This window comes from Protopterus annectens, chromosome 2.part1 (genome assembly GCF_019279795.1).
Source record: "Protopterus annectens isolate FY-2018-M chromosome 2.part1, PAN1.0, whole genome shotgun sequence".
Taxonomy (NCBI): Eukaryota; Metazoa; Chordata; order Ceratodontiformes; family Protopteridae; genus Protopterus; species Protopterus annectens.
The window spans coordinates 322,417,559-322,442,022 of record NC_056729.1 but is presented as its reverse complement, the minus strand read 5'-3'; the positions used below and the strand labels follow the sequence as shown (position 1 = coordinate 322,442,022).

At 38.6% G+C, this 24,464-nt stretch overlaps 1 protein-coding gene across 1 annotated transcript in view; it reads left to right on the top strand.

Moving 5' to 3' along the window:
- The window catches only part of TBC1D19 (TBC1 domain family member 19), a 2,958,314-nt gene that overhangs the window by 2,414,195 nt on the left and 519,655 nt on the right, over positions 1-24,464 (top strand). The window contains exons 15-16 of the mRNA XM_044062152.1: positions 1,150-1,194; positions 4,541-4,573. Coding sequence (XP_043918087.1) covers positions 1,150-1,194; positions 4,541-4,573 — 78 coding nt within the window. The remainder of the gene's footprint in view (positions 1-1,149; positions 1,195-4,540; positions 4,574-24,464) is intronic.

Genomic DNA, 24,464 nt, shown 5'->3' with positions numbered 1-24,464 from the left:
AAAGACCAAAATCCTGAAACTCAAAATCCTGAAAACACAAAATAGACATACTGATGTCATTGTGGCTTTGCTATTGTTAGCCCTGTGGTGTTAGGTCATGCGTTGGGGTCAGGTAAGTGTGCGGTTGGTTTTATTTTAGGGTTAGGGGTGGTTTAAGTGAGTTAGGGTTAGGGCAGGTTAGGCATGTATGCAATAGTGACAAATATTGGGGTTAGGGGCGGTTTAAGTGAGTTAGGTTTAGGGCGCGGGTCAGGTGAGTGTGCGATAGTGACGGACCTTAGGGTTAGGGTTAGGGTCAGGGTCAGTTGGTAGATATTAGTGTCTTTATAGTGACATATTAGCATTATTTGTGTTTTCAGGATTTTGAGTTTCAGGATTTTGGTCTTTCAGGATTTTGGGCTTTCAGGATTTTGAGTTTTCAGGATTCTGAATTTTCAGGCTTTTGGTTTCAGGATTTTGATTTTCAGGCTTATGATGTTTCAGGCTTCTGAATGGGAACCATATATATATATATATATATATATATATATATATATATATATATATATATAGATATATATATTGATATATAGACACATACGTACAAATAAGCACTTTAATCTTAAATGTTAATTGTCTGAGGAATGCATTAGGAAATGATTATACATCTTTTCTTTTAAGTAGTTTAAATTAACTATGGCAGGTTTATATGTATTCCCTCAAGCTGCCGCAGTGTAGTAGCTTTCCTTCTTGGATGACACCTGAAACTGAAAACATGCTGGCAGGATCTTCATTCCCCTTCAGCCATGCACCACAGCACTTGTTACTGTAAAATATGCTAATACTAGTGAACTAAAGATAGGATATTATGTATATGATAGGCTTCAGTTTACAGCTATAGAAACTCACACAAATAGAAACCCAGTACAAGGTGCCTGAAGGTCATCAAAGTGAAAGTTGGAAAGCAGGCACATTTTAGAGAAAACTTTAGGTTATGTTCAAAATGTAACAAAGCAACACATCAGTTCACATGTTTTTAAAGTCACCTGTATTTCTTGCAGCATTGTCTTTTTATAATATCTTGTTTCTTATGTGGATTACATTTATGTAATTAATAAACAGAGTTTAAATGTGTCTCTGACAATGAATGTGCTGTGTTCTAATTCACAGGAAAGTTGGGAAATGAAGAGTATGCCGTTACTTACCCACCCAATGGTAAGTACTGCTGATGTGTGTCTTATTCCATAATGCCAAGTACAGTTGCACAGAATTCAAAGATGCATCTGTAGTTGGTATTTTTTTATCAAATGATTTGTATATTTTTTAAACATACAGTACAGTGGCAAACTGCAGGGTACACAGTTCCTTGTGTTTCTACAGGATAAATATTGTGCAGTTTACGGACAATGAGCACCTTATGCTGGCCTACCTGTCCTGGGAGGAAGGGAAGATGGTTTAGTTCAGCTGATTTCTTCCCTGCAAGTTATGTAAGCAATAACAGTGGCCATAGACTAGGAGATGTGGGATTGCTGGTCCCAACCACATGAAGGTGGCTATTCACACGTAAAGGGTGATTGTAGGACACCCACAATAATGCAATACTCACATCATTCTCCTTTGGAGTGTGGTTAGGCCATAATTAAAATGCCTTCATAGCCAATGTTCCTAACGATGAGGACTGTGGAGAGGCGAGTGGTGCTGATTAGTTCCACCAGAATGAGTAGTTATGGTCTCTTCAGAAATATGTATGACCCCAGTCTCTGGAGGGGGTGTGAATCCAGACCCTCCATCTGCTGGGATGACAGTGCAGGGGCACAAACTCTTCCATGGCTGTCTGAATGACAGCCCCTATGCTCAACTGTTACTCATTGTATGTAGCACCGTCTGCATGTGAAAACGAATGAGCTTAGCATTTATTAGTAGAAAGCCCGATAGTTGATGGAAACAGTAGAAAACCTTGTTGGCAAAAAAAAAGATGATAATTTGCATTTTCACCCCTGTATATACAGCAAAAGTGAAAATAGTGGCATTTCTTTCACAGTTGCAAAGCACTGACATGCCATTTGTAAAAAAAAAAAGTTATATCAACATCAGTGAAAGAAGCTTGGGACCTTCTTTAGTTCTTATTTCTTACTAGTAATAGAAGAGGCTGCCCTGGAGAAGGACTAACTAGAAGGAAAGTAAAGGTGACGTTAATACAGGAAGATTCCCCTGTAGAGCAGTAATCTAAACCGGGATTGTAGTGAATTAATACTGGAAAAGGTAAAAGAAAGTTAACTGTAAATTGGCTAGTGTAACTTAATAGGTAGCTGTGGAAAAATGCAAACTCCAGCACTGTTCCTCATGTCAGAAGCATTTATGAAAGTGGGAGCCAACTCTGAGTCTTCCATGATGCCAGGCCCCTGTTATCTACCAGAAAACAACCTTCTTTTCTTACTCTTCCTTGAATTGAGTGATGTTCTTCTGCTTGTAGGATCTGGAAACTATCTTGAAGTGTGCACCTTTATTATAAAATTGGATAGTCAAGCACAAGTATTGCTCCTGAATAAACAGGGGTTTACCATGCTTTTACCCTCTTGAAAGGGAAACAGTATGGATGTGAGATTGGGCAGCTAGCCATATTATCTTCTAAGTGGTCCACATTCTTGGATAAGCCACTCTTTTTGTGAACACTTGATACATAAGCTATATTTCAGTGGAGAACTCCAGGGATTGACATGGTTACAGTCCTAAAGAATGCAACCCTGCTCAAGTGTTGTTGCCTTCAATGGCACTATTGGGGGCAGGACATGGACTGTATCCCTGAAGACACAAGGAGGAAACTTGCTGTATGCATCCCATTTTCATTCACGAGATAGTGAAGTTTTGTGTGAAAAAGACCCCCCCCCCCCCCATTATCCATGCCTGTTGGCTGCTCATAAAAGCTTGCAGACCTTTTGAATCTGTGCCTCTCCAGAAACTATTCTAGACAAAGTGCTAGCAGTCTCAGTACAGTGGCAGGAGGACTACTTCCATCTCAAAGCTTTGCTATTGCAGGATTCTCTTTGTAAATGACATTATTTCCTGTGGATGTCTCAAAGGTTTTGGAAGCTGCTAGGAATCCTTCCAATCAAAGCTTATACAAAGCTAAGAGGAGTGTATCTTGCTGGGCCATAATATATCCATTTTGTTTTCACTGAATACATCTTAAAGTGTATCTAGTCTGTGTCAGGCACACTTTTTTTATTTAGCCTTTAATTATTCCAACATCAGTATAGGTGCCTGTCATCCTGACATATCTTGATTTTGCAGAGGGCAACACTTGAATCTGGAATGGATTAATACAGTATTTCCTGAATGAGATCTTCCAGATTTTATCCTTAAGAAAGAGTCCGTCTCTGCCTAGGACCTGAACTTTATAACTATTGTGCTGTCATGTCCACTGTTCACATCAGAAGCTTCAGTGGAACAGAACTTTCTCTCCTTGAAGCTGGTCTTCCTTGGGTCCAGTAGTTCCACTCATATCACAGAGCTTCAGTCTGTTGTATGTAAAAGCCTGGTATTTCATTTTCCACATGGACCTTATTCTTTTAGTATGAACCCTCATTTCCTCTCTAAACTGGTCTCTGAGTTGTCACTTCTTATTTCATCTCCTTATCCTTTTCCTATATGTGGAAAATAGAGATGAGTGTAAACCCCATACCCTGGATTTTCATCTTCTTTTAGAGTTTTGCCTTCTTGAGGTCTTAACAAATACTGATTTGTTTCTATTTCTCTAGAAATTAAGAGTTTTACAGTTGCCAGGCTGACCTTGTGCAAACGGATCACTAGCAACACTGTGTATTTGTCTTAAACAGCTAAATATCTGTTATCCATTGAAGTGAGAGGGAGTATCACAGGGAGTTTGGACTCAAGTGCTTATTTCAGCACAGTCCACAGCAGACATGTGTGATATAACTATAAGGCAATGGGCACCTGTTTCACAAAAATAGTAATATACACTGTGAGACCCAGTGTTACTACTTGTCCTTAGAGATGCAAAACATTTTATTCAAAGTATTGATGCTCTTATTCTGTTGCTCAAGTCCTGTGCTGTTTATAGTCAGTAACCAATTAAGAAATTTTCACCTACCAGTATAGGCCTTTTATTTATTCCACTGTTTTAGGCACTTATTTAGAAGGTCTGACCTGGTTTGAAGAAGTTTTTTAATAAAAATGACAGCCGAGATGCAAAAGTTTTATGCAGAGCACAGGAAGCTTCATTTTCACAGTATGGATCTTCTTTTCTGGGCTTAGGCTTCACACAGCTAAGCAAAATGGGTGATACTTAACCTTTATCAGCTGAGTTACAGAACATCATTTACACTGAAAAAAAAAAACAGGTAAAACTAGACAAACTGTCTAAAGCTAGTGGCTGCATATGGACGCGCAAGCGTACACACACACACACACACACACACACACACACACACACACACACACACACATAGATGTACAAAATGCCAGAATTAGCTTTTAAAAATGACAATGTTAATGTCCTATAAAATGCTTTCATTTTCACCATCTTTTGTTTAATTTTCAGGTGTGATCCCATTCCATGGCTTTTCCATGTATGGTAAGTGACTGCTCATTGTGAATAGACTGGTGCTTGTTAAGACTTTGTCAACTGTTACTGTTATGTTTATTATTATTTATTATGTTAACTTTCATAAAACAGAGTCAATGCTGTCTGGCATGCAAAAAAGACTACAATGAGAGAATGACTTTCTGATCTTGTCTCATATGGGAGAAACATTCAGTCTGTTTCCCTCTTTAAATGCATTGGTGTATGACTCAACCCATATTTCTCTTACTCAGAACACATCAGCAGGGTGGTCACTGATGCTGTAGTTGTAGTGTATCTATTATTCAGTTTCTAGTTCATTAACAGCAGAAGGGAGAGCTGCTATCTGGAAAGAAGTCCTTATTCCTACTCTAGAATGGTGGGTTACTTATAAATTATGCAAATATTTGTGTTGTCCAAGTACCTCATAAGATATGATATCATCACCTTTTTAAATAGATGTCATCACAGTATTAGCTTGAAAAGGCACATTGCTTTCTGGTCAACCTCACTGATGAATTGCTACCACTTACTCTAGTTGTTAAACATGCCTCAAAAAGCATTCTGATTCTCTCAGTTTGTGAAGAACATTCTAAGTACTGTATGTGATTGTACATAACTGTCTTGTATATTTACATTATATTGCACTGTATAATATTTTTTGTTTCAGTCTGTTGAACAATGTTATGTTACTGGCTTGGGGTGGGTCTGAAAAGTGTTTTAGAACCAGTTCACTTAACCTGTTAACAAATAGTAAATACAGTAAAAAAAAATTACATTTAAACCTTTAACCTTCCTTCATAGTACACTCCATTTCAAAAGTCCCTCCAGGACCTTGCCCTTTTCTACTTAGTCTTTGAGCTGCTTTGTTATTGCTTGCTGGTATCAAACCATACGTTTAGGACTGGGAAAAGAGATTGGATAAGCAATTCACAAAGAAACAATGAGAGGATATATGTATGGCTCCCACTTATGCAACAGTCTAGAAGATGTAGGATCTTTGCTTGGAAGTGTTTTCATAGGTATTTTTATACCCCAAGCAGATTCCAAAGAATTTTTCCTTGGGTAAATTGCAAATGTCAGAGGTGTGATGGCAAAGAAATAGGTAATTGGGAACATATTTTTGGAAATGTATTGAGTTGGCAGACTTTAAAACTTTCCTGTACACTACTCTATCAGAAGTACTGGGTGAGCAAATTGGTGTAACTAAGAAATCATTTTTTGAGTTGCGATACAGAATTGGAATTCCCTACACATAGTAAGGCCTTGATGAGTTTATTTCTGGTGGCTGCCAAAAAAGCAGTTACTAGAAAATGGAAATCAGAGACTAAACCAGCTGTACTAGAAGTAGTGGACATATTTACAGAGATAAAAGAACTGGAAGTGGAATCTTTAGTAAAGGGTAGGAACAAATTACATAGAAAAAGATGTGAATTGTGGGAGCAGTACATGCAGAATAATGTTTTGGAGGCAGAATGAGGTATAAGGGAAGGCAGGAATTGAATGAACTTTGTAACATTTGACTGACAATGACCGTATAGAAGATTACATGTGATAATATAATGTTTGCAAATGAAAATATGTCAAAATGGTTAGTTTTCATTTATATAAATGTATGATTGATTATGCCATAAGTGATAATTCAGTAAAGATGTTTCTTGTTTAAAAAAAAACTGAATCATCCAGGAGCTCAGTTTCTCCATCCATTCAGAAACAAAATATTAGAAGACCTTTTCTTATGAGCTGAAGTCATTCCTTTTTACTGAGGCTATGTGCGTGTTTTACTGAAGTTCTTGGAGTTCTCTATCTTTATTTAGATACCAACTAAAATTAGCTCAGTCTAAGATGGATGAAAAATAGAATGCAAATGTTGTACAAATCTGATAATGACTTATCATTCTTAGGTTGCTTATCATTCTCAGCTTTCTTATTATTCTTTGGTAATTCCTGTTTTAAGGGACTGTAGGTGAAATAGACTTTTTGATCCAGCCAAACTATCTGCAAGATACACACACACACACACACACACACACACACACACACACACACACAGATGAGGGCAGGTACAGGAGATTCTGCAGTTTATTCTTTCTGTAGCTTATTTTGCTACAGATGTCCAGGTATGAATTCAACTTTTTTGCAAATACATTTATTAAAGTTTTGATATGATGAGAACATATAATAAGTATGAACTATGACTTGTTTAAGCAGTGACAGCTGTCTTGAACAGTTTTACATTTTAAACCATTTTGCAGCTTGGTTTTCATATGGTTCAACACCTGGAAACAATGTTTTTCAAACTCTGAAACACAGTGTATTAAACATTCAAATACTGCTTTCATTTGCATACAGACAACCAACGTAAGTTCAGAGAATAGAGCAGTCTCTTTATCTCAGCAGAGGTAAGTGTAGAAGTATCTAAACAGGGAAGTTCAAAATTCAAAGCTCTGATTCCATCAGGGTTGAATCTTGTAACACAAGAAACAAGTGCACAGAAGCTGCCCATCAAGCCAAGGCCACTTGTCTTAAAGCCTGTCAAGCAAGACTTCTAAATAATCCAAACGGTTTCTGAAAGGAGGTTAATAACTTAACATGCAGAACAAAGACTACTCTGTTTTCCAAAATAAAACATAATAGTTAACTCATTTGTTTACAAACCTACTTGACTACTCAGCATCAATTCCTGTAGAAATATTCCCCATCTGAAAGTACACCCTTATAGCGTCACACTTGTCTTTCACTTTCAAAAGGTATCAGCTCAGGAACTGAACTCTTGGTTAGGAAATATGTCTAACACTGGCAACAGTAACTCAGATAGCCACACTCCAAAATTCCTCAAATGATGCAATATCTTTGTTGTTTTGTCTCGCCAGCACATCATCTTTCTAGTGGCGTTTTCCTTGACCTGTAGAAGGTATCTACAGTCTCATCTCTCACAAAATAGGGGCACACAATACTTTACTATTTTTAACCTTGCCCTCTTTCAAAAATACTTGAAAAGGTTATATCTTTTCAACTTGTTTAAGCAGTGACAGCTGTGTTGTACAGTTTTACATTTTAAACCATTTTGCAGCTCGGTTTCCATATGGTTCAACACCTGGAAACAATGTTTTTCAAACTCTGAAACACAGTGTATTAAACATTCAAATACTGCTTGCATTCTGAAACACAATGTATTTAACATTCAAATACTGCTTTCATTTGCATACAGACAACCAACGTAAGTTCAGAGAATAGAGCAGTCTCTTTATCTCAGCAGAGGTAAGTGTAGAAGTATCTAAACAGGGAAGTTCAAAATTCAAATCTCTGATTCCATCAGAGTTGAATCTTGTAATACAAGAAACAAGTGCACAGAAGCTGCCCATCAAGCCACGGCCAATTATCTTAAAGCCTATCAAGCAAGACGTCTAAATAATCCAAACGGTTTCTGAAAGTATGTTAATAATTTAACATGCAGAACAAAGACTACTCTGTTTTCCAAAATAAAACATAATAGTTAACTCATTTGTTTACAAACCTACTTGACTACTCAGCATCAATTCCTGTAGAAATATTCCCCATCTGAAAGTACACCTTTATAGCGTCACACTTGTCTTTCACTTTCAAAAGGTATCAGCTCAGGAACTGAACTCTTGGTTAGGAAATATGTTTAACACTGGCAACAGATAGCCACACTCCAAAATTCCTCAAATTATGCAACATCTTTGTTGCTTTGTCTCGCCAGCACATCATCTTTCTAGTGGTGTTTTCCTTGACCTGTAGAAGGTATCTACAGTCTCATCTCTCACAAAATAGGGGCACACAGTACTTTACTATTTATAACCTTGCCCTCTTTCAAAAATACTTGAAAGGGTTATATCTTTTCAACTTACATCTCATCTCAACTACTTCAGCCTCCTCAGGCCCAGCACGTGGGGTCACATGGTTGATGTATTGATATTTTATGTAAAGTACAGTTATGCATGTAAACTTACCATAACAGTTGATGTTCAATTAAATCACTGCTACAGTAGCCTAAGCTATATAGGGTTATATCCTGCTTAAGATATTTACAGCTAAACAGTCTTCCAAAGACATGGGCTCACTCCACTTGTGTGAGCTGCTGGTAGCATAAGTTCCATGTTGAGAAACTGGGTGCCAAAAGCTTCAGAACCATCTTGCCAAGTATAAAAGAGAGGTTACTGTCCTGATACGTGAAGTAAAGTCAGGAAGAGATGTATTGATCCTTGCCCTAGCATAAATATAGACACAAAAAGAGAGAGGGAGTGGCTACTGCATCAGTGAATGAACTGAACATGTACTGTTATGGTAAGTTTACTTACAAAACTTTCCTATGTTCATTCATAAGTCATTGCTAAGCCTGCCTGCCTAAGCTAAATTGGTGAAATACCAGAGTTTACACAGATTGAGAGGAGGAAGAATGAGGGTCCAGAAGACCCTAGAGAATGGTCAAAGCAAAGTTTGTTCTAGACATAAAAAATGAATCAATTTGTACTGCATTGTAAAGATTTATACAGAGGACCAAATAGCTGCCTCTAAAAAGCTTCTAGAATCCACCCCTTTCCAAAAAGTTATAGAAAAAGTCAAGGCTGTGACAGAATAAGCATTGACCCTGCCTGGAAGTGCCTTATTATGGTGGGGATAACAAAAAGAAATAACAATGGACAACTGTATGGACATCATCTGATGTGGCTTGACTTGCCCTTCTTCCTTAGTTTCATAGGAGACAAACAGCTGTTCAGATTTTCTGAAATGTTTAGTTCTGTCAAGGTAATGCCAGAGTTGCATTTACACATCCAGAATATGAAGAATCCTTCCTCACTGTTTTTTAGGTTCTGGAAAGAAGACAGGGGGATAGATGGTGTGGCTTAATGTAAACTCCTAAACTACTTTGAGTATAAATGAGGGATTTGTTTTCAAAGAAATCCTTTCTCAGTAGAATATGAAAATGGGTTGATCCAACGTAAGAACTTTCAGCTCAGATATTGTTCTTGCAGATGTTAAAGCAATAAGTAACACTGTTTTCCAATTAATGAACCATAAGTTGGCCTAATGATATAGTTTAAAAGGAGCTAAAGTTAGCATATCCAAAAAAAGTTAAGATCCCAGGTAGGTGAGTGACTACCAAGATGGCTGCACATTGAGTAACAGCTTGTTTCTAGCTCTCCCAGTGCGAAAACCGAAATTCAGCAGAGAAGGCCAGTAGATTTGCGTTTATGGGTAAATTTTAATAACTGGCTAGTAAGTGCACTGCCTGGATGCTATGAATAAAGAAACATAGAAGACTTGGAAAAGGGTGGCCGTGGTGGTGCAGCGGTTAGTGTTGCTGCCTCACAGCAAGAGGTTCTCTGGTTCAATCCTCAGCTGGGGTGTCATCTGTGTGGAGTCTACATGTCCTCCCTGTGGTCGGATGGGTTTCCTCCGGGTGCTCTAGTTTCCTCCCACATCCCAAAGACATGCTGCAAGTGGGTTGGATACTCTAAATTGGCCCTAGGCATGAGTGTGTGCATGTGTATGCCTTCTGTGGAAGGTTTGGCGCCGGGCTGGCAAATCGACACCGTAAAACTCCACTGACAATCATGAGTGGACAGATGATCCACTGTGGCAACCCCTAACCGGAAAAAGCCGAAAGAAGAAGTAGAAGACCTGGAAAAAATCTGCTACAAAAAGAAAGGAAGAAACACTGACTGGGGAAGGTTCTGCAGCTGTTCATCAAAAAACAATGCAAACTTCAGACATGACTTCCAATAACTTACAGGAAGATACAAAACAACTGCATGCAGGCCTGGTTATAATAAATGAAACATTGATGGACTATATCAACACAAACAACAAAAGGCTGGAAAAATGGAAGAAGCTTTAAACAGATATTTGGATGAGATGATAGAACTGCAAAAATCAGAGATCAAAATAAAGAAAAAGCTGGTGGAATATCAGACTGCTCAAGAAGAGATATTTAAAAAAATAATAGAATTAGAGGGCAGAGCATGTAGGAAAAACCTGAGATTTTCAGCTATACCAGAGAAACTGGAAGGAACAGACTGCATTAATTTTATGAACACACAACCAACTGGACTGGTATTCCACAGCAGTTAGTTGAAAGGGCACATAGTGTGTATGCTCCATACCTGGCTATAAGAAAGCAACACAGACCTTTAATAGTAAAGATTCAATCCTACCAGTAGAAGGAGTTTATTCTGACAAAACTGTGGCAGAAGGACAAAGTACTAAAAGTGGGAGACAGCAGAGTGTAGAGAAGAATGATTACTCATTGTACACAAGACATAAGTGGAGCAACATTTTTCCACTATTCAAGGAATGTTGAGATGCAGGTGTGAGATTCAAGGTGCTGTACCCAGCTATCTTCAAAATATTCTTCCCTGGAGGGACAACATTATTTTTTGATGAAGGTACATGCTAAGAAGGAAAACCAGATGTTTGTCCAGCAAAAAGTGAGCTGTGAAACAGAAGGAGATTCTGCTTCGTGTTCTTCTGGTAATAAAGACCACAGAGATAATGTACCTGTGAAATATTTTCCAATGTTTCAATGGAAATTGCTGGAGAGAAGGAAGTGAGCATGAGCGCTGAGTAGAAGAATCAATAGTACCTAGGAAATAACGCAGAGACAGGATTTGGGTGATGGAGATCAACAGAAATAAAACCAGTAAGTTGGAGAGACTTCCAAGATGGCTGTTCATTGAGTAACAGTTTAACTCTAGCTCTCCCAGTGTGAAAACAGAAACTCATCAGAGAAGGCCAGTAGAGTTTCGTGTTTATGGGTAGATTTCAGTAACTGGCTAGTAAGTGTACTGCCTGGATGCCAGGAAAAAAGAAATACAGAGCATCTGGAAAAATAAGCTACAAAAAGTGAAGAAGAAACACTGACTGGGGAAAGTTCTGCAGCTGTTCAGCAAAAAGCAGTGCAACCTCCAGACATGACTTCCAGTAAACTACAGGAAGATATAAGACAACTGCACACAGTCCTGGTTAAAATAAATGAAACACGGATGGTGTATATCAGCACAAACAACAAAAGGCTGGAAAAAATGGAAGAAGCTTTAAAGAGATATACAGATGAGGTAATAAAGCTGGCAAAAACACAGGGTGAAATGAAGAAAAGGCTGGCTGAATATGAGACTGCTCAGAAAGAGATGTTTGAAAAAAATAATAGAATTAAATGACAGATTTTAAGCTATACCAGAGAAGCTAGAAGGAACAGACTACATTAATTTTATGAAAACACAAATAAGCAACTGGACTGCTATTCCACAGCAGGAGTTATTATTTGAAAGGGCACATCATGTGTATGCTCCAAACCTGGCTATGAGAAAACAACCTATACCTTTAATAGTAAAGATGAAATCCAACCAGCAGAAGGAGTTGGTTCTGACAGAACCATGGCAGAAGGACAAAATACTAAAAGTGGGAGACAGCAGAGTGTTTGTGGAGAATGATTACTCATTGTACACTAGGCAGAAGAGTAAATTCATTCTACTACTCAGAGAATTTCGAGACTCAGGTGTAAGATTCAAACTGCTGCACCCAGCTGTCTTCAAGGTAATCTTTCTTGCAGGGCAAATAATTTTTTGATCAAGGACATGCTAAGGAGGAAATACACAAGTTTGTCCAACAAAAAGTGAGCCGTAAAACAGAAGGATATTCTTCTACTTGTTCTTCTAGTAATAAAGACCAGAGAGAGAGATTGTACCTGTGACATTGAAGGACATTGGAAATGAAGCAGAGACAGGATTTGGGAGATGGAGATGAACAGTAATACAACCAATAACTTCATGTGAGATTACAATGCAATAATTATATTTGTGAAATATGACAGAACAGAAAATCTGGAAATATTGGTCTTTTTCAGAAATTGTTGGATTTATGGGGGACTGTAAAGTATATGCCCTACTTCATGTCATTAATGTTCAGAAAAATGCTTGGGGAGGGGAAGAGAGGGCAGAAAGTTAACTGTAAGTAAAGAAAACATTTTTTTCTCTTAATAGTACTATTTTTCAGGTGTATGTTTTTCTTTGCATGCTGTAAATTAAAGTTTTCTCAGTTATTTTTAAGTCTAATGGGGATTGTACATAGCTGCTGCTGTTCATTTTTTCCTTTCGTTCTCCCTTCTTTCTTTCTTTGTTCATTTTCAAGAACATAAAAGCCTGGTTAAAAGAGCAGGAAGAAAAAAATAATGTGCTTTTTTCTCATTCTTGCATGGGGGAATGACTGGATCGAGGACCTTAAATTGATTTAATGACATGTTTTAAGAGAAAACAAGTAAATGAAAAAGAATATTGAATATTATGAGACTTTTTGCTAGCAAATGAATGTATGCTTAGTAGCAATTCTGTATCTGGCCCTCACATCTCCATGGAATCAATCTAATAAAGAGAAATTTACTATCTGATTCTCATGTCTCCATAGAGACAATCTGATAAACAGAAATTGGTTACAGTCTGCTGGAGAGTGATAGGCTGGAAAAAGAAGAAAAGAGAACAAACAGAACCTGGCTAGGGGATAATGTTCTCAGAAAGTATCCAGGGATTTTACCAGCTGGGAGAGCTATAAAGATAAGGTAAAACCAGTTAGCACTTAGTAGAAGCAAGGGCCGCATCATGCATCTTAGCATGGATAACCTTTCTTTTTGGTTAACTCAAGTCTGTAAGTGTGGCTGTCAGTTTGGGACATTTGTTCCTGTTATGAGGGTAAAACTTCAGTCTTTCAAGACTTACATAGTTTTGTGTGTTAGTATTAAATTCATAAGATTTAGATGGTATTGGGTTTTTTTTTTTTTTGTTTTTTTGTTTTTTTTTTGAGGGCTTTCAAGAAATCAGAATGTTTTGTAAGATGTGACATAGGCTCAGATGGATATGATTAGAAACAACTATATTAAACTTCAATCTACAAAACAGTGCATCCATGTAACACAAAAGCTGGATCTAGACATTTAACAAAAAAGGTGTTATACATAAAAGGTGGGAATAATAACTTTTTAATAGACAGTGATCCTTTCTGTAATGTCATCAAATGTCAGTGGTCTCACAAATGAATACTAAAAAGAAAGACTAGTGAACTATATTAAAAAATGTAGAGTGCAAATAGCTATGCTACAGGAGACACACTTAGAAAGAACTGAACATGAGAATTTGATAAAGAAAAGTTTTCAGGATGGTTATTCAGCAGAATGTCTGGGACAAAGGAAAAGAGGAGTACTTATATTATTGCAAGTGGAGATCCAATAGTGATAGAAGAGGATAAGAAAGATAAAGGCAAATTTGTAGTGCTAAGGGGCTACTGGCAAGGGAGGAGGATTACACTGGCATGTATTTATATTCCACCTTAAACTGCTGTAATGGAGCTTAAGAAAATTATGGGAGAAATAATCAGTTTTCACCAGGAATATTACTTATAGGTGGGGGCTAGAATTTGATTTGCAACTGTGTTGGTGTCTGGAGGAACCAGAAGGGAAAGTATAACAAAACAGGGTAGATTTTTGAAGAAATTTATGAAAATGTTTGGCATGAAAGATGTGAGTTCAATAACAGGAGTTTGGAGTAAAATTACGTATGAATACCCAAAATTTTAAAACTGGGCTAGAGTAGACAGAATTTACATTTCACAGGAACATGTGCATTTAATTGAATGTCTTGATATGCACCCAATAACTATTTCAGATCATGTGCCAATAATAACTAAAATAAAAACACAGAGTAATGAAATAAAAATGTGACACTGGCACTTTCCCACCTCTGTGTTGAAAAGAGAGGAATTTAAGGAATGAGTAGTGGACATTATTCAGGATTTACCCATGAAGATAGAAACTACTTCTGAAAATAGAGCTAAGCAGTGGGATAAAATTAAGGTAGAGTTTAAAAATAGGGTGGAAAGAAAAGGAGCTATGGTTAAGAATTAACAAGACTTATTTAGAGGGACTGACAAATTAAGTATTGCAGAATGGGGGAGTGTGTTAGTATTAAATTTATAAGGTTTTAATGGTATTTTTTTTTTAGGGCTTTCAAGAAATCAGAATGTTTTGTAAGATGTGACATTTCACACTGAGCTAATCGGAGAAAGGGCACTGAGCAAACTGATCTGTGATATAGAACATTAAGTATCCTGTTTTTTGCTTATTTTTACGAGTTATTTATAGCACTTTTATTGTCTGCTGCACTTTTCTAGCTAGTTTCACTGTGTGTGAGGTATTAACTGGAAATTTTCTACAATTGTAAAGCATCTGTTTGAGTTTGTTCTGATTTTTGTTTCTCACCCTCCCTCCCTATTGGTATCCTGTTCTTATACTTGGTGGCTTTGCAGTTGCCCATCCCTATTGTTAAGCATCAGTCTGGGTTTGTTTGTTCTGATTTCCTGCCAAAGAGTGTATCATATAACTTGTTTGCAGTTAAAAGCATTCTCTAGTGTCTCCTTGCTCATTTATCTGTTTAAAACTTTCATTTTTCTGCTGTGATAAACATTTCTGCAGTTTTTTCTACCTAAGTAGTGTGGGTAGTTATAGCTTTTTCCATATTCAGGCTTGGGTTTTGGGCCTAGATGTTTTTTGGTAGAGGTTGTGTGTCTGAGCACATGTTCCAGGCCATCTTAGTCTAGCCAAAGCCAGTATAGCATTTCAGTGAGAGGGAAGGGTTTATGGTCATTGGCTGATTGAGTTTCCTGGACTACGGCTTGGAGTAAGCACCTCATTGGTTCTTTCGAGCTTTTTTTAAAGTTGTTTCAGGTTTCAACTTTCTGTTATTTAAGAAGTTAACTTGTGAGTGTTTCTGCCATTTCACATTGAGCTAATCGGAGGAAGGGCACTGAGCAAACTGATCTGTGATATATAACATTAAGTATCCTGTTTTTTGTTTATTTTTACAAGTTATTTATAGCACATGTATTGTCTGCTGCATACTTTTCTAGCTAGTTTCACTGTGTGTGAGGTATTAACTGGAAAGCTTCTACAATTGTAAAGCATCTGTTTAAGTTTGTTCTGATTTTTGTTTCTCACCCTGCCTCCCTATTGGTATCCTGTTCTTATACTTGATGGCTTTGCAGTTGCCCATCCCTACTGTAAATTTGATCTGGGACATTCCTCCCGGTCTCATGTCATTACCACATTCTACCTACAAGGAGAACATTTGAGAAGGCCAACCCACTTCGTTTATTAACCTTGAATTATCTTCTGCTCCTCCTTTCTCCCTTTCCACTTTACCAAAAAAAAAAATGTCTAAGCTAGTTTCCTGCCTTTTCTGTAAGTAGTCTAGTCCAAATACAGATTTGCTGTATCCAGGACTGTTTGTAAGTTTCTGAAACCCCAAGCCTTTCTGTTTTGAAGGGAAGCCTTCTAGCTTATCAGTGGGAGTGGTAAGCACTACGTAGCTTATCTAAAAAAAAACAACACTTTATGCATCGCTGCTTAACTAGGATTAAACTATTCCCAATGCCATAAAGTCTGCTCTTTGAATTTTCCCTTAGAACTAGCCCGTTTTTAGTTTTAGCAATCAAATCTGTTTCTTTGAGCTCAGCACTTGTTCAGCACTCATTGTAAGCACTAAATAAGCTACAAATTACTACAGCACTCAACTTTCCTCACGTGTGTAAAGGAAAACAGTTTTTACTACTAATAAATAAGCACCTATCCAGGCATGTCTAAGGGTCAGCTCCCGGTGTTTTCTCCTGTCTACCTGATGAATCTGGGCATCATGGGGCAATGCAACAATTGCCTTATGTACACAACCTTCTCCTCCTACCACCCAACACTACAACCTGTGAGAGATGCACTTATATAGCCAAACTGGAAGTAAAGCTCTCTTCACCCAAGACTGGACTAGACAGTCAAGAGGAGAAGGTAAACACTTGCACCACACCACACCACACTCATCAGATAGTCCCTCAAAACCTACACCACCAAAACACACACATAGAAATGGAATAACACATCTACATTCGTGGAGGTGCTCAATAAAAATCTGCCCAAGCAATAGGGACCTCCAAAGCAGAAACGCAAGCAACCTCCACCCCCCAACACAACCCAAATGACACTTAGCCCACAAACTCAATGTGCCACTCAACCACAGCACATAAGGCATAACAACGTACCCAACACTCTAGCCATAGGTGACAATATAGTCAGGCACACTGATGTTCCAGTCACCAGGCTAAACAAGGAGAAAGTTACTGTCAGCTGCCTTTCAGGTGCCAGGATCCACCACATAATGCACACACTCAGGTCACTCCACAACAAGTACAAATATGACTCTGTCATTGTTCATGTTGGTGCGAATGACCTGAGATGTACCGCCCTGGACTACATGAAAACAGACATGGAGGAGCTGTCTGATCTTGTAGCCCAGGCAGGTATGACTCTAGCCCAGAGTAGCATCCTGTCATCACCCAGAATGATACCACAGTACAAGGACAAAATGATTGACTTCAACAATTGGCTAAGCTTCTGGTGTCATTCTAAGGGGATCCAGCATTTGTCTGCCTGAGATGACATGATCGACAGACCACGATGCTTTGCCAGAGATGGCCTGCACCTATCGCCCTTAGGATTCTGTATACTGGCTAAGGATCTTGCCACCCCTATAGTGCTTTTTTTAGGCAAGGTTCAAATGACAAATTCACCACCGTAACAGGTACAAGCAAGCAAAATCTGAGGGTAATGCTACTCAATGCTAGAAATCTAAACCTCAAAATGCACTCACTTGAGGAACTCCTTAAAATGGAGAACATCAACATCTGTGCAGTGACAGTGACTTGGTTCAAGGCTCCAGAGAGCACCCCTGCATTACCAGGCTATAATATATACCACACATTTCGACCACCTAACCTGGACCGAAACAGTAAAGGTGGAGGCATGTCCATATTCATTAAGGATTTCCACACCTCCAAGCTAGTTGCTCAGCATAATGCATCCGAGATTATCCAAGTACAACTAACTCTGGGCAAGACCGCAGTCCAAACTGTGGCTTGCTACAGATCCCCCACCATGCCCTAGGATTCCCACTCCTCATTTTTTGATACACTGGAAAATATTAGGGTACAACCTAACACCCTAATAATGGGCGATTTCAACTACCCCACGATTAACTGGGAAAACTACTCATGTGTCAACTCTTGCTCAACGTTTTCTGGAATTCATAAATTCCAATGCCTTCCATCAACTTATCCACACCCCCACCATGGGCAGCAATATTCTAGACCTGGTCATTACTAACATGGGGAAATGGTGTTCTACACCAGAGGTCAGTTCCTCGTTGGTCAGATTCGACCTCAAGCTAATCACCCTAGACATCCACTTCCTGTCCCACCCCCCACCCCCACCCCCATTAGGGAAACCGCCGTAAAAAATTTCTCCAAAGCCAACTTCACGCTTAAGACAGAAGTGGCAAACTTCACAACACCCATGCAGATGGACAATAGAGGAACGACTGCTGAATCCTACACAAATGCACTTTATAAGCACTTACATGAGTGCATGGATTGTGCAATCCCTAACAGAACCAAGATGCTATCCTCCAAAAAAAGGAAGCCAATCTGGTGGTCCCCTGCCATAAACAAACTCTACAACAGAAGAAAGAAACTGTTGCAAAAAAGAGTAAAATCCCATGATTGGAGGAACTCCCTGGTCAGCCTCAGTAAGAAGCTGAGATCCGTCATAAAATCCTCCAAAGCTAGTTACAAAAATAAAATCACCACTGATTTTAAACACAACCACAAAGCATTCTATAGCTATGTCAAGAATCTCAATGGCAATACTCAGATCTGCTCTAAGTTACAGCACAATGGCACTAAATATACAGAACCAACTGAAATTGCCAACATCCTGTCAGATAGGTTCAGTGCTAACTTTACCCCCTCTCACCCTCTAAAGGGCCCATCTCTATACTGGAAGAATGCAAAGTTCCTGTAATCATGGCTGCACAGGTAAAAAACACACTCTCCAAAGCCAAGAACACAGCATCGATGGGACCTGACAACATCCCAGGCTGCATTCTACATGAACTACAGAATGAACTGGCACCCCACCTAAGTACCATGTTCAGTCATAGCCCTACCTCAGGCTTTGTGCACAGCGAATGGCGCACAGCGACAGTCATCCCATTTCACAAAGGGGGAGCCACCACGGACCCTGAGAACTACCACCCCATTAACCTGATGAGCCTGGTGTGCAAGGCTGTGGAACGTATCATCATGGAACTTATAAACAATGACATTGGTAACCTCCAAACTATGGATCCCACCCGGTTCGGGTTTGTAAAAGGCAGATCCTGTCTCCTAAACCTGATAGACTTCTTTGAAGCGGTCACCAAAGCCGTAGATGAGGGTAAGGTGGTTCACACAGCCTATCTAGATCTCGCCAGGGCTTTCGACACCATCCCCCATTCTGGAATTATAGATAAACTCACTAAACTAGGTATAAATCTCTATGTCACAAGATGGGTTGCCAACTGGCTCACTGACAGAACCCACACTGTGAAAGTAGCAGACTCTAAATCCAACTTCAGACCAGTGACAAGTGGAGTACCACAGGGTTCAGTCCTGGGTCCTCTCCTGTTTGGTATCTACTTCTCTGAAGTACAGGCTAACACAGAAGGTCTTTGGCTAACGAAGTTCACAGATGACTGCAAACTAGGAGCCATAATCAAAACTCCTAACGATGTGGACATCCTACAAAAGGGCCTCACTGAGACAGATGCCTGGTGTCAAAGCCATGGCCTCAAGCTCAATTTCAAAAAGTGCATTGTCATCCCTTTTGGTAAAAACTCTGTATACCACATAGGCGGTAGTCTGCTTATCACCGAAAGTGTGATAAGAGTCCTTGGGACACAGGTGGATAGTAGTCTCTCCTTTGATAATCACATTGCCACAGTAGTCAGGAAATTCTTCTACGTGGCACACCTCATCACAAAAGGTTTCTCATCCAGGAAAAAAGAGGTCATTGTTCCCCTCTACTCATCACTCATTAGACCCATTATAGAATACATTGCCCCTTTTGGTATGTGCCTCACAAGACATCTACAACAACTGGAAAGGCCGCAGAAATACCTCAGAAAGAGGATTACTGTCCTCAAACAGATGCCCTACGCAGACCCTCTCAAAAAACTCCAGCTTTACTCCGTCACATATTGCCTACTCAGAGGCAATCTCTGCCTAACATACAAAGCTATGTCAAACCCAGATCTGTTGGACATGCTCCACGTAAAGAAATCCCAATCCCTCCAAGCTACACGCTCTAGGGACCTAAACCTTGTCACAGTAATAAACAGAACATGCTGGAGGGATAGATTCCTGTCCCAGAGACTTCCCATACTCTGGAACAAACTGCCTATCTATGTCAAACAAAGCTCCTCTTTAGCACTCTTCAAGAAAAATATTGATGATTGGATGGGAGATAGGAAATTCACCCCTGGGATCACTTCTGTGTCTCTGCTCGACAGAGGCACAGGAAAATAATTTTCTTGTGTGGTGAAAGCCAGGGTACCCTTTTGGCTAGGCTGATATAGGCCCTAGGGCCAATAGCCTAGTACCTACCTATGAACATAGGCTCAGATGGATATGGCTAGAAACAGATATATTAATCTTCAACCTGCAGAACAGTGTATGCATGTAACACAAAAGCTGGAGCTAGACATTTAACAAAAAAAGTTGTTATACATAAAAGGTGGGTTTAATAACTTTTTAATACAGTGATCCTTTCTGTAAGGTCATTAGATATCAGTGGTCTTACAAATGAATACTAAAACGAAAGAATAGTGAACTATATTAAAAATGTAAAGTGCAAATAGCTATGCTACAGGAGACACACTTAGAAAGAACTGAACATGAGAATTTGATAAAGAAAAGTTTTCAGGATGGTTATTTAGTAGAATATCTGGGACAAAGGAAAAGAGAGTACTTATATTATTGCAAGAGGAAATCCAATAATGATAGAAGAGGATAAAAAAGATGATGGCAAATTTGTAGTGCTAAGGGACTACTGGCAAGAGAGGAGGATTACACTTGCATGTATTTGTATTCCACCTTAAACTGCTGTAATGGAGCTTAAGAAAATTATGGAAGAAATAATCAGTTTTCACCAGGAATATTACTTATAGGTGGGGGCTAGAATTTGATTTGCAACTGTGATGGTGTCTGAAGGGTCCAGAAGGGAAAGTATAACAAAGGAGGGTAGATTTTTGAAGAAATTTATGAAAATATTTGGCATGGAAGATGTGAATTCAGTAACAGGAGTTTGGAGTAAAATTAACATATGAATACCCAAAATTTAAAAACTGGGCTAGGTTAGACAGACTTTACATTTCACAGGAACATGTGCATTTAATTGAATGTCTTGATATGCACCCAGTAACTATTTCAGATCATGTGCCAATAATAACTAAAATAAAAACACAGGGTAATGAAATAAAAATGTGACACTGGCACTTTCCCACCTCTGTGTTGAAAAGAGAGGAATTTAAGGAATGAGTAGTAGACACTATTCAGGATTTACCCATGAAGATAGAAACTACTTCTGAAAATAGAGCTAAGCAGTGGGATAAAATTCAGGTAGAGTTTAAAAATAGGGTGGAAAGAAAAGAAAAGGAGCCATGGTTAAGAATTAACAATACTTATTTAGAGGGACTGACAAATTAAGTATTGCAGAATAGGGGGAATCTCAAAGAACAAGAAGAGGATAAACTGCAGAATGCTAAGCAGAAAATATGGGATTACCTCGATAATATACATGAGTTTAGAAAGATTGCTGTTAAGCAATTAATTTTTGATAATAACACAAGAGCACAAAAACGTTTAGCACAACTCACGCAACAGAAAATAGAATGGGCTGTCACCAAGCTTAGGGAGCCTATAACAAGGAAGGTAACAATAGATTCTGTAGAGGTATTAGAAATATTTTGGAAATTCTGTGAAAGTCTGTATAAAGCAGAGAAATATGGAACTCAAGAAAAGATACAAATGGAAATGTTTATGAAAGAATTAAATATGCCAAGGTTAGAGGTAGATGAGTCTCAGTTACTAATGGTTAGGGTATGAGGAGATGAGACAAAAATTGTGATGTGTAACCAGTGTAGAGGAACATCTCCAGGAATAGATGGTATTCATGTAGAAGTTTGGAAGCTAGGAGGGAAAAAATGATAATGATCTGGAAGGTTTGGATTAACAGTAGTTTAAACAGAGGAGAATTACCAACATCCTGGAAGAAAGCAGTGGTAGCTGCAATACCTAAAGAGCGTGAAGTTCCATCAGATCCAGCTGCATACAGGCCAATTTCAATACTAAACCATGATTATAAAGTGTCCATGTCTATAATGGCTAAAAGAATGGCAGATGTAATGCCAAAATTGATAGGTATGGATCATTGTGGTTTTGTGGAGGGGAGGCAAACATTTCACAACATTAATAGAACATTGATGATCCAGAGGAAAGCAGAATATAAGAAAATATAATTGTTGGTGGATGTTGATGCAGAGAAAGCATTTGACAGAGTAAGCTAGGACATTATGAGCAGGGCAATGGAAGCATTTGCATTTCCTGAAAAAAATATAAGGTTGATTAGGAGGATATATGAGGGATCAGAGGTGCAATTTAAAGTGGGTGGTGTCCTCTCTGATAATTTCTGCTTGAGCAAAGGAACCAGGCAGGCTAAAACAAAGGTAATAGTGGTAAATTATGTACCTACATATGAATTGGTTCAGCAATATCCATATTTATGGGGACATGATTAAATTAAGTATTTAGAAGTATGAATTAAAATGTATTCTAGTGTGGCAGCTAAGGATATGTGGGAAGAGACTAAACAAAAGAAAATACAAAAACTGAGAAAATGGAAGCTTTGTTATATGGATATGGATAGTAAGATACAAACAGTTAAAATGCCTTTAGTCCCGTTAGTCTTATAGTGACTTGGTGAGTTGGATGGCTTTAAGGATTCCCTGTGGGATGCACTGTTGGTGATGCTGGGTGGGCAGATTGGTGTGATGCGGGAGATGATTTTTCTGAGCTATGATACAGAATCGGAATTGCCTCGGCATGGTAAGGCCTTTCTGTGTCTAATTATAGTGGCTGCCAAAGAAAAAATTACTAGAAAATGGAAATCAAAATTTAAACTAACTATATTAGAAGTAGTAAATGGGCAGCCATGGTAGTGCAGTGGTTAGCATTGCTGCCTCACAGCAAGAGGTTCTCTGGTTCGATCCTTGGCTGGGGTGCCTTCTGAGCGGAGTCTGCATGTCCTCCCTGTGGTCGCGTGGGTTTCCTCCAGGTGCTCCGGTTTCCTCTCACATCCCAAAGACATGCTGTAGGTGGATTGGACACTCTAAATTGGCCCTAGGCGTGAGTGTGTGCATGTATGTGCCTTCTGTGGAAGGTTGGGCGCCGGGCTGGCAACTCAACACTGTAAAACTCCACTGCCAATCATGAGCGGACAGGTGATCCACTGTGGCGACCCCTAACTGGGAAAAGCCAAAAGAAGAAGAAGAAGATACTAGAAGTAGTGAATATAGTTACAAAAATAAAACAACTGGAAATGAGATCTTTAGAAAAGGGTAGGAGCAAACTATATAGAAAAAAATGTGAATTGTGGGAAAAGTACATGCAGGGGAGGAATGAGGTTTAAAAGAAGGCAGAACTTAAATGAGCTATGTAATGTTTGACTGAAAATGATTTTATAAGTGATGTATAATAGTTGCAACTGGGAGTGTGTCATTATGGTTTGTGATGTAAAACGCTTGCAACTAGGATTGTGTCATTGTGATTTGTTTTCATTTATGCAAATGTATGATTGCCTGTGTCATCAGTGATGGTTTAATAAAGATGTTTCTTGTTTAAAAAAAGGGCAGGAATTGAATAATGTATGTAATGTTGCTTTGGTTATATGATATATAGCAGTATATGTGAAGTATAATGTTTGTAAACACGAACTTAATACAGCAATGGAAGGATTTGCATTCCCTGATAAAATTATAAGGTTGATTAGGAGGATATATGAGGGATCACAGGTGAAAATTAAAGTGGATGGCGTCCTCTCTGATGATTTCTGCTTGAGCAGAGGAACCAGGCAGGAGTGTCCTCTTTCCCCTTTGTTATTTGCTAAGTTAATTATTTAGAACCATTGTCAAAGAAAATAAGGGAGTCAGAAATTTAAGAATGTTATTGGTATTGTAGTCAAGAAATGCTGCATGTACTTGTAGATGATGATATTTTATACCTGATAAAACCAGAAAATGACATTACAGTGTTGTGGAACATTTTGAGACAGTTTCAGGTCTTTTTGGATACAGAATTAATGACGGTAAAACAAAGGCAATAGCAGTAAAGTATGTACCCACACACAAATTGGTTCAGCAATGTCAATATTTATGGGGGCATGATAAAATGAAATATTTAGGAGTATGGATTAAAAATTATTCTGGTGTGACAGCTAAAGATATGTGGGAAGAGACTAAAGAAAAGATAATGCAAAAACTGAGAAAATTGAAGCTCTGTTGTATGAATATGGATAGTAAGATACAAGCAGTTAAAATGTTTTAGTCCCTTTAGTCTTATACATAGGTCAGGCATATGTTTATCAACCAGAGAAGGTGTGGATTGGAATTAATAAAGAGCTGAAGGATTTTATCTGGGAGGAGAAGGCAGCAAGAGTCAAGTGGGATAAGCTGATTCTTTCAATAGAAAAAGTGGATTGAGATTACCCAATTTGAAGGGGTATTTCAGAGCAACACAGTTAAGGCTCTAATACAAAGCACTAGCAGAAAACTACAATTCACAGTGGAAAGGGGTGATGATGAAATGGGGGGAAGCTTAAGAAACAAGTAGAGATTGGGATTTTGGATGCAGACCTTTAAGCAGAATAATAATAATCATATAGAATGTTATATTCATAAGGTATCAGAAAGTATTGTAAGAA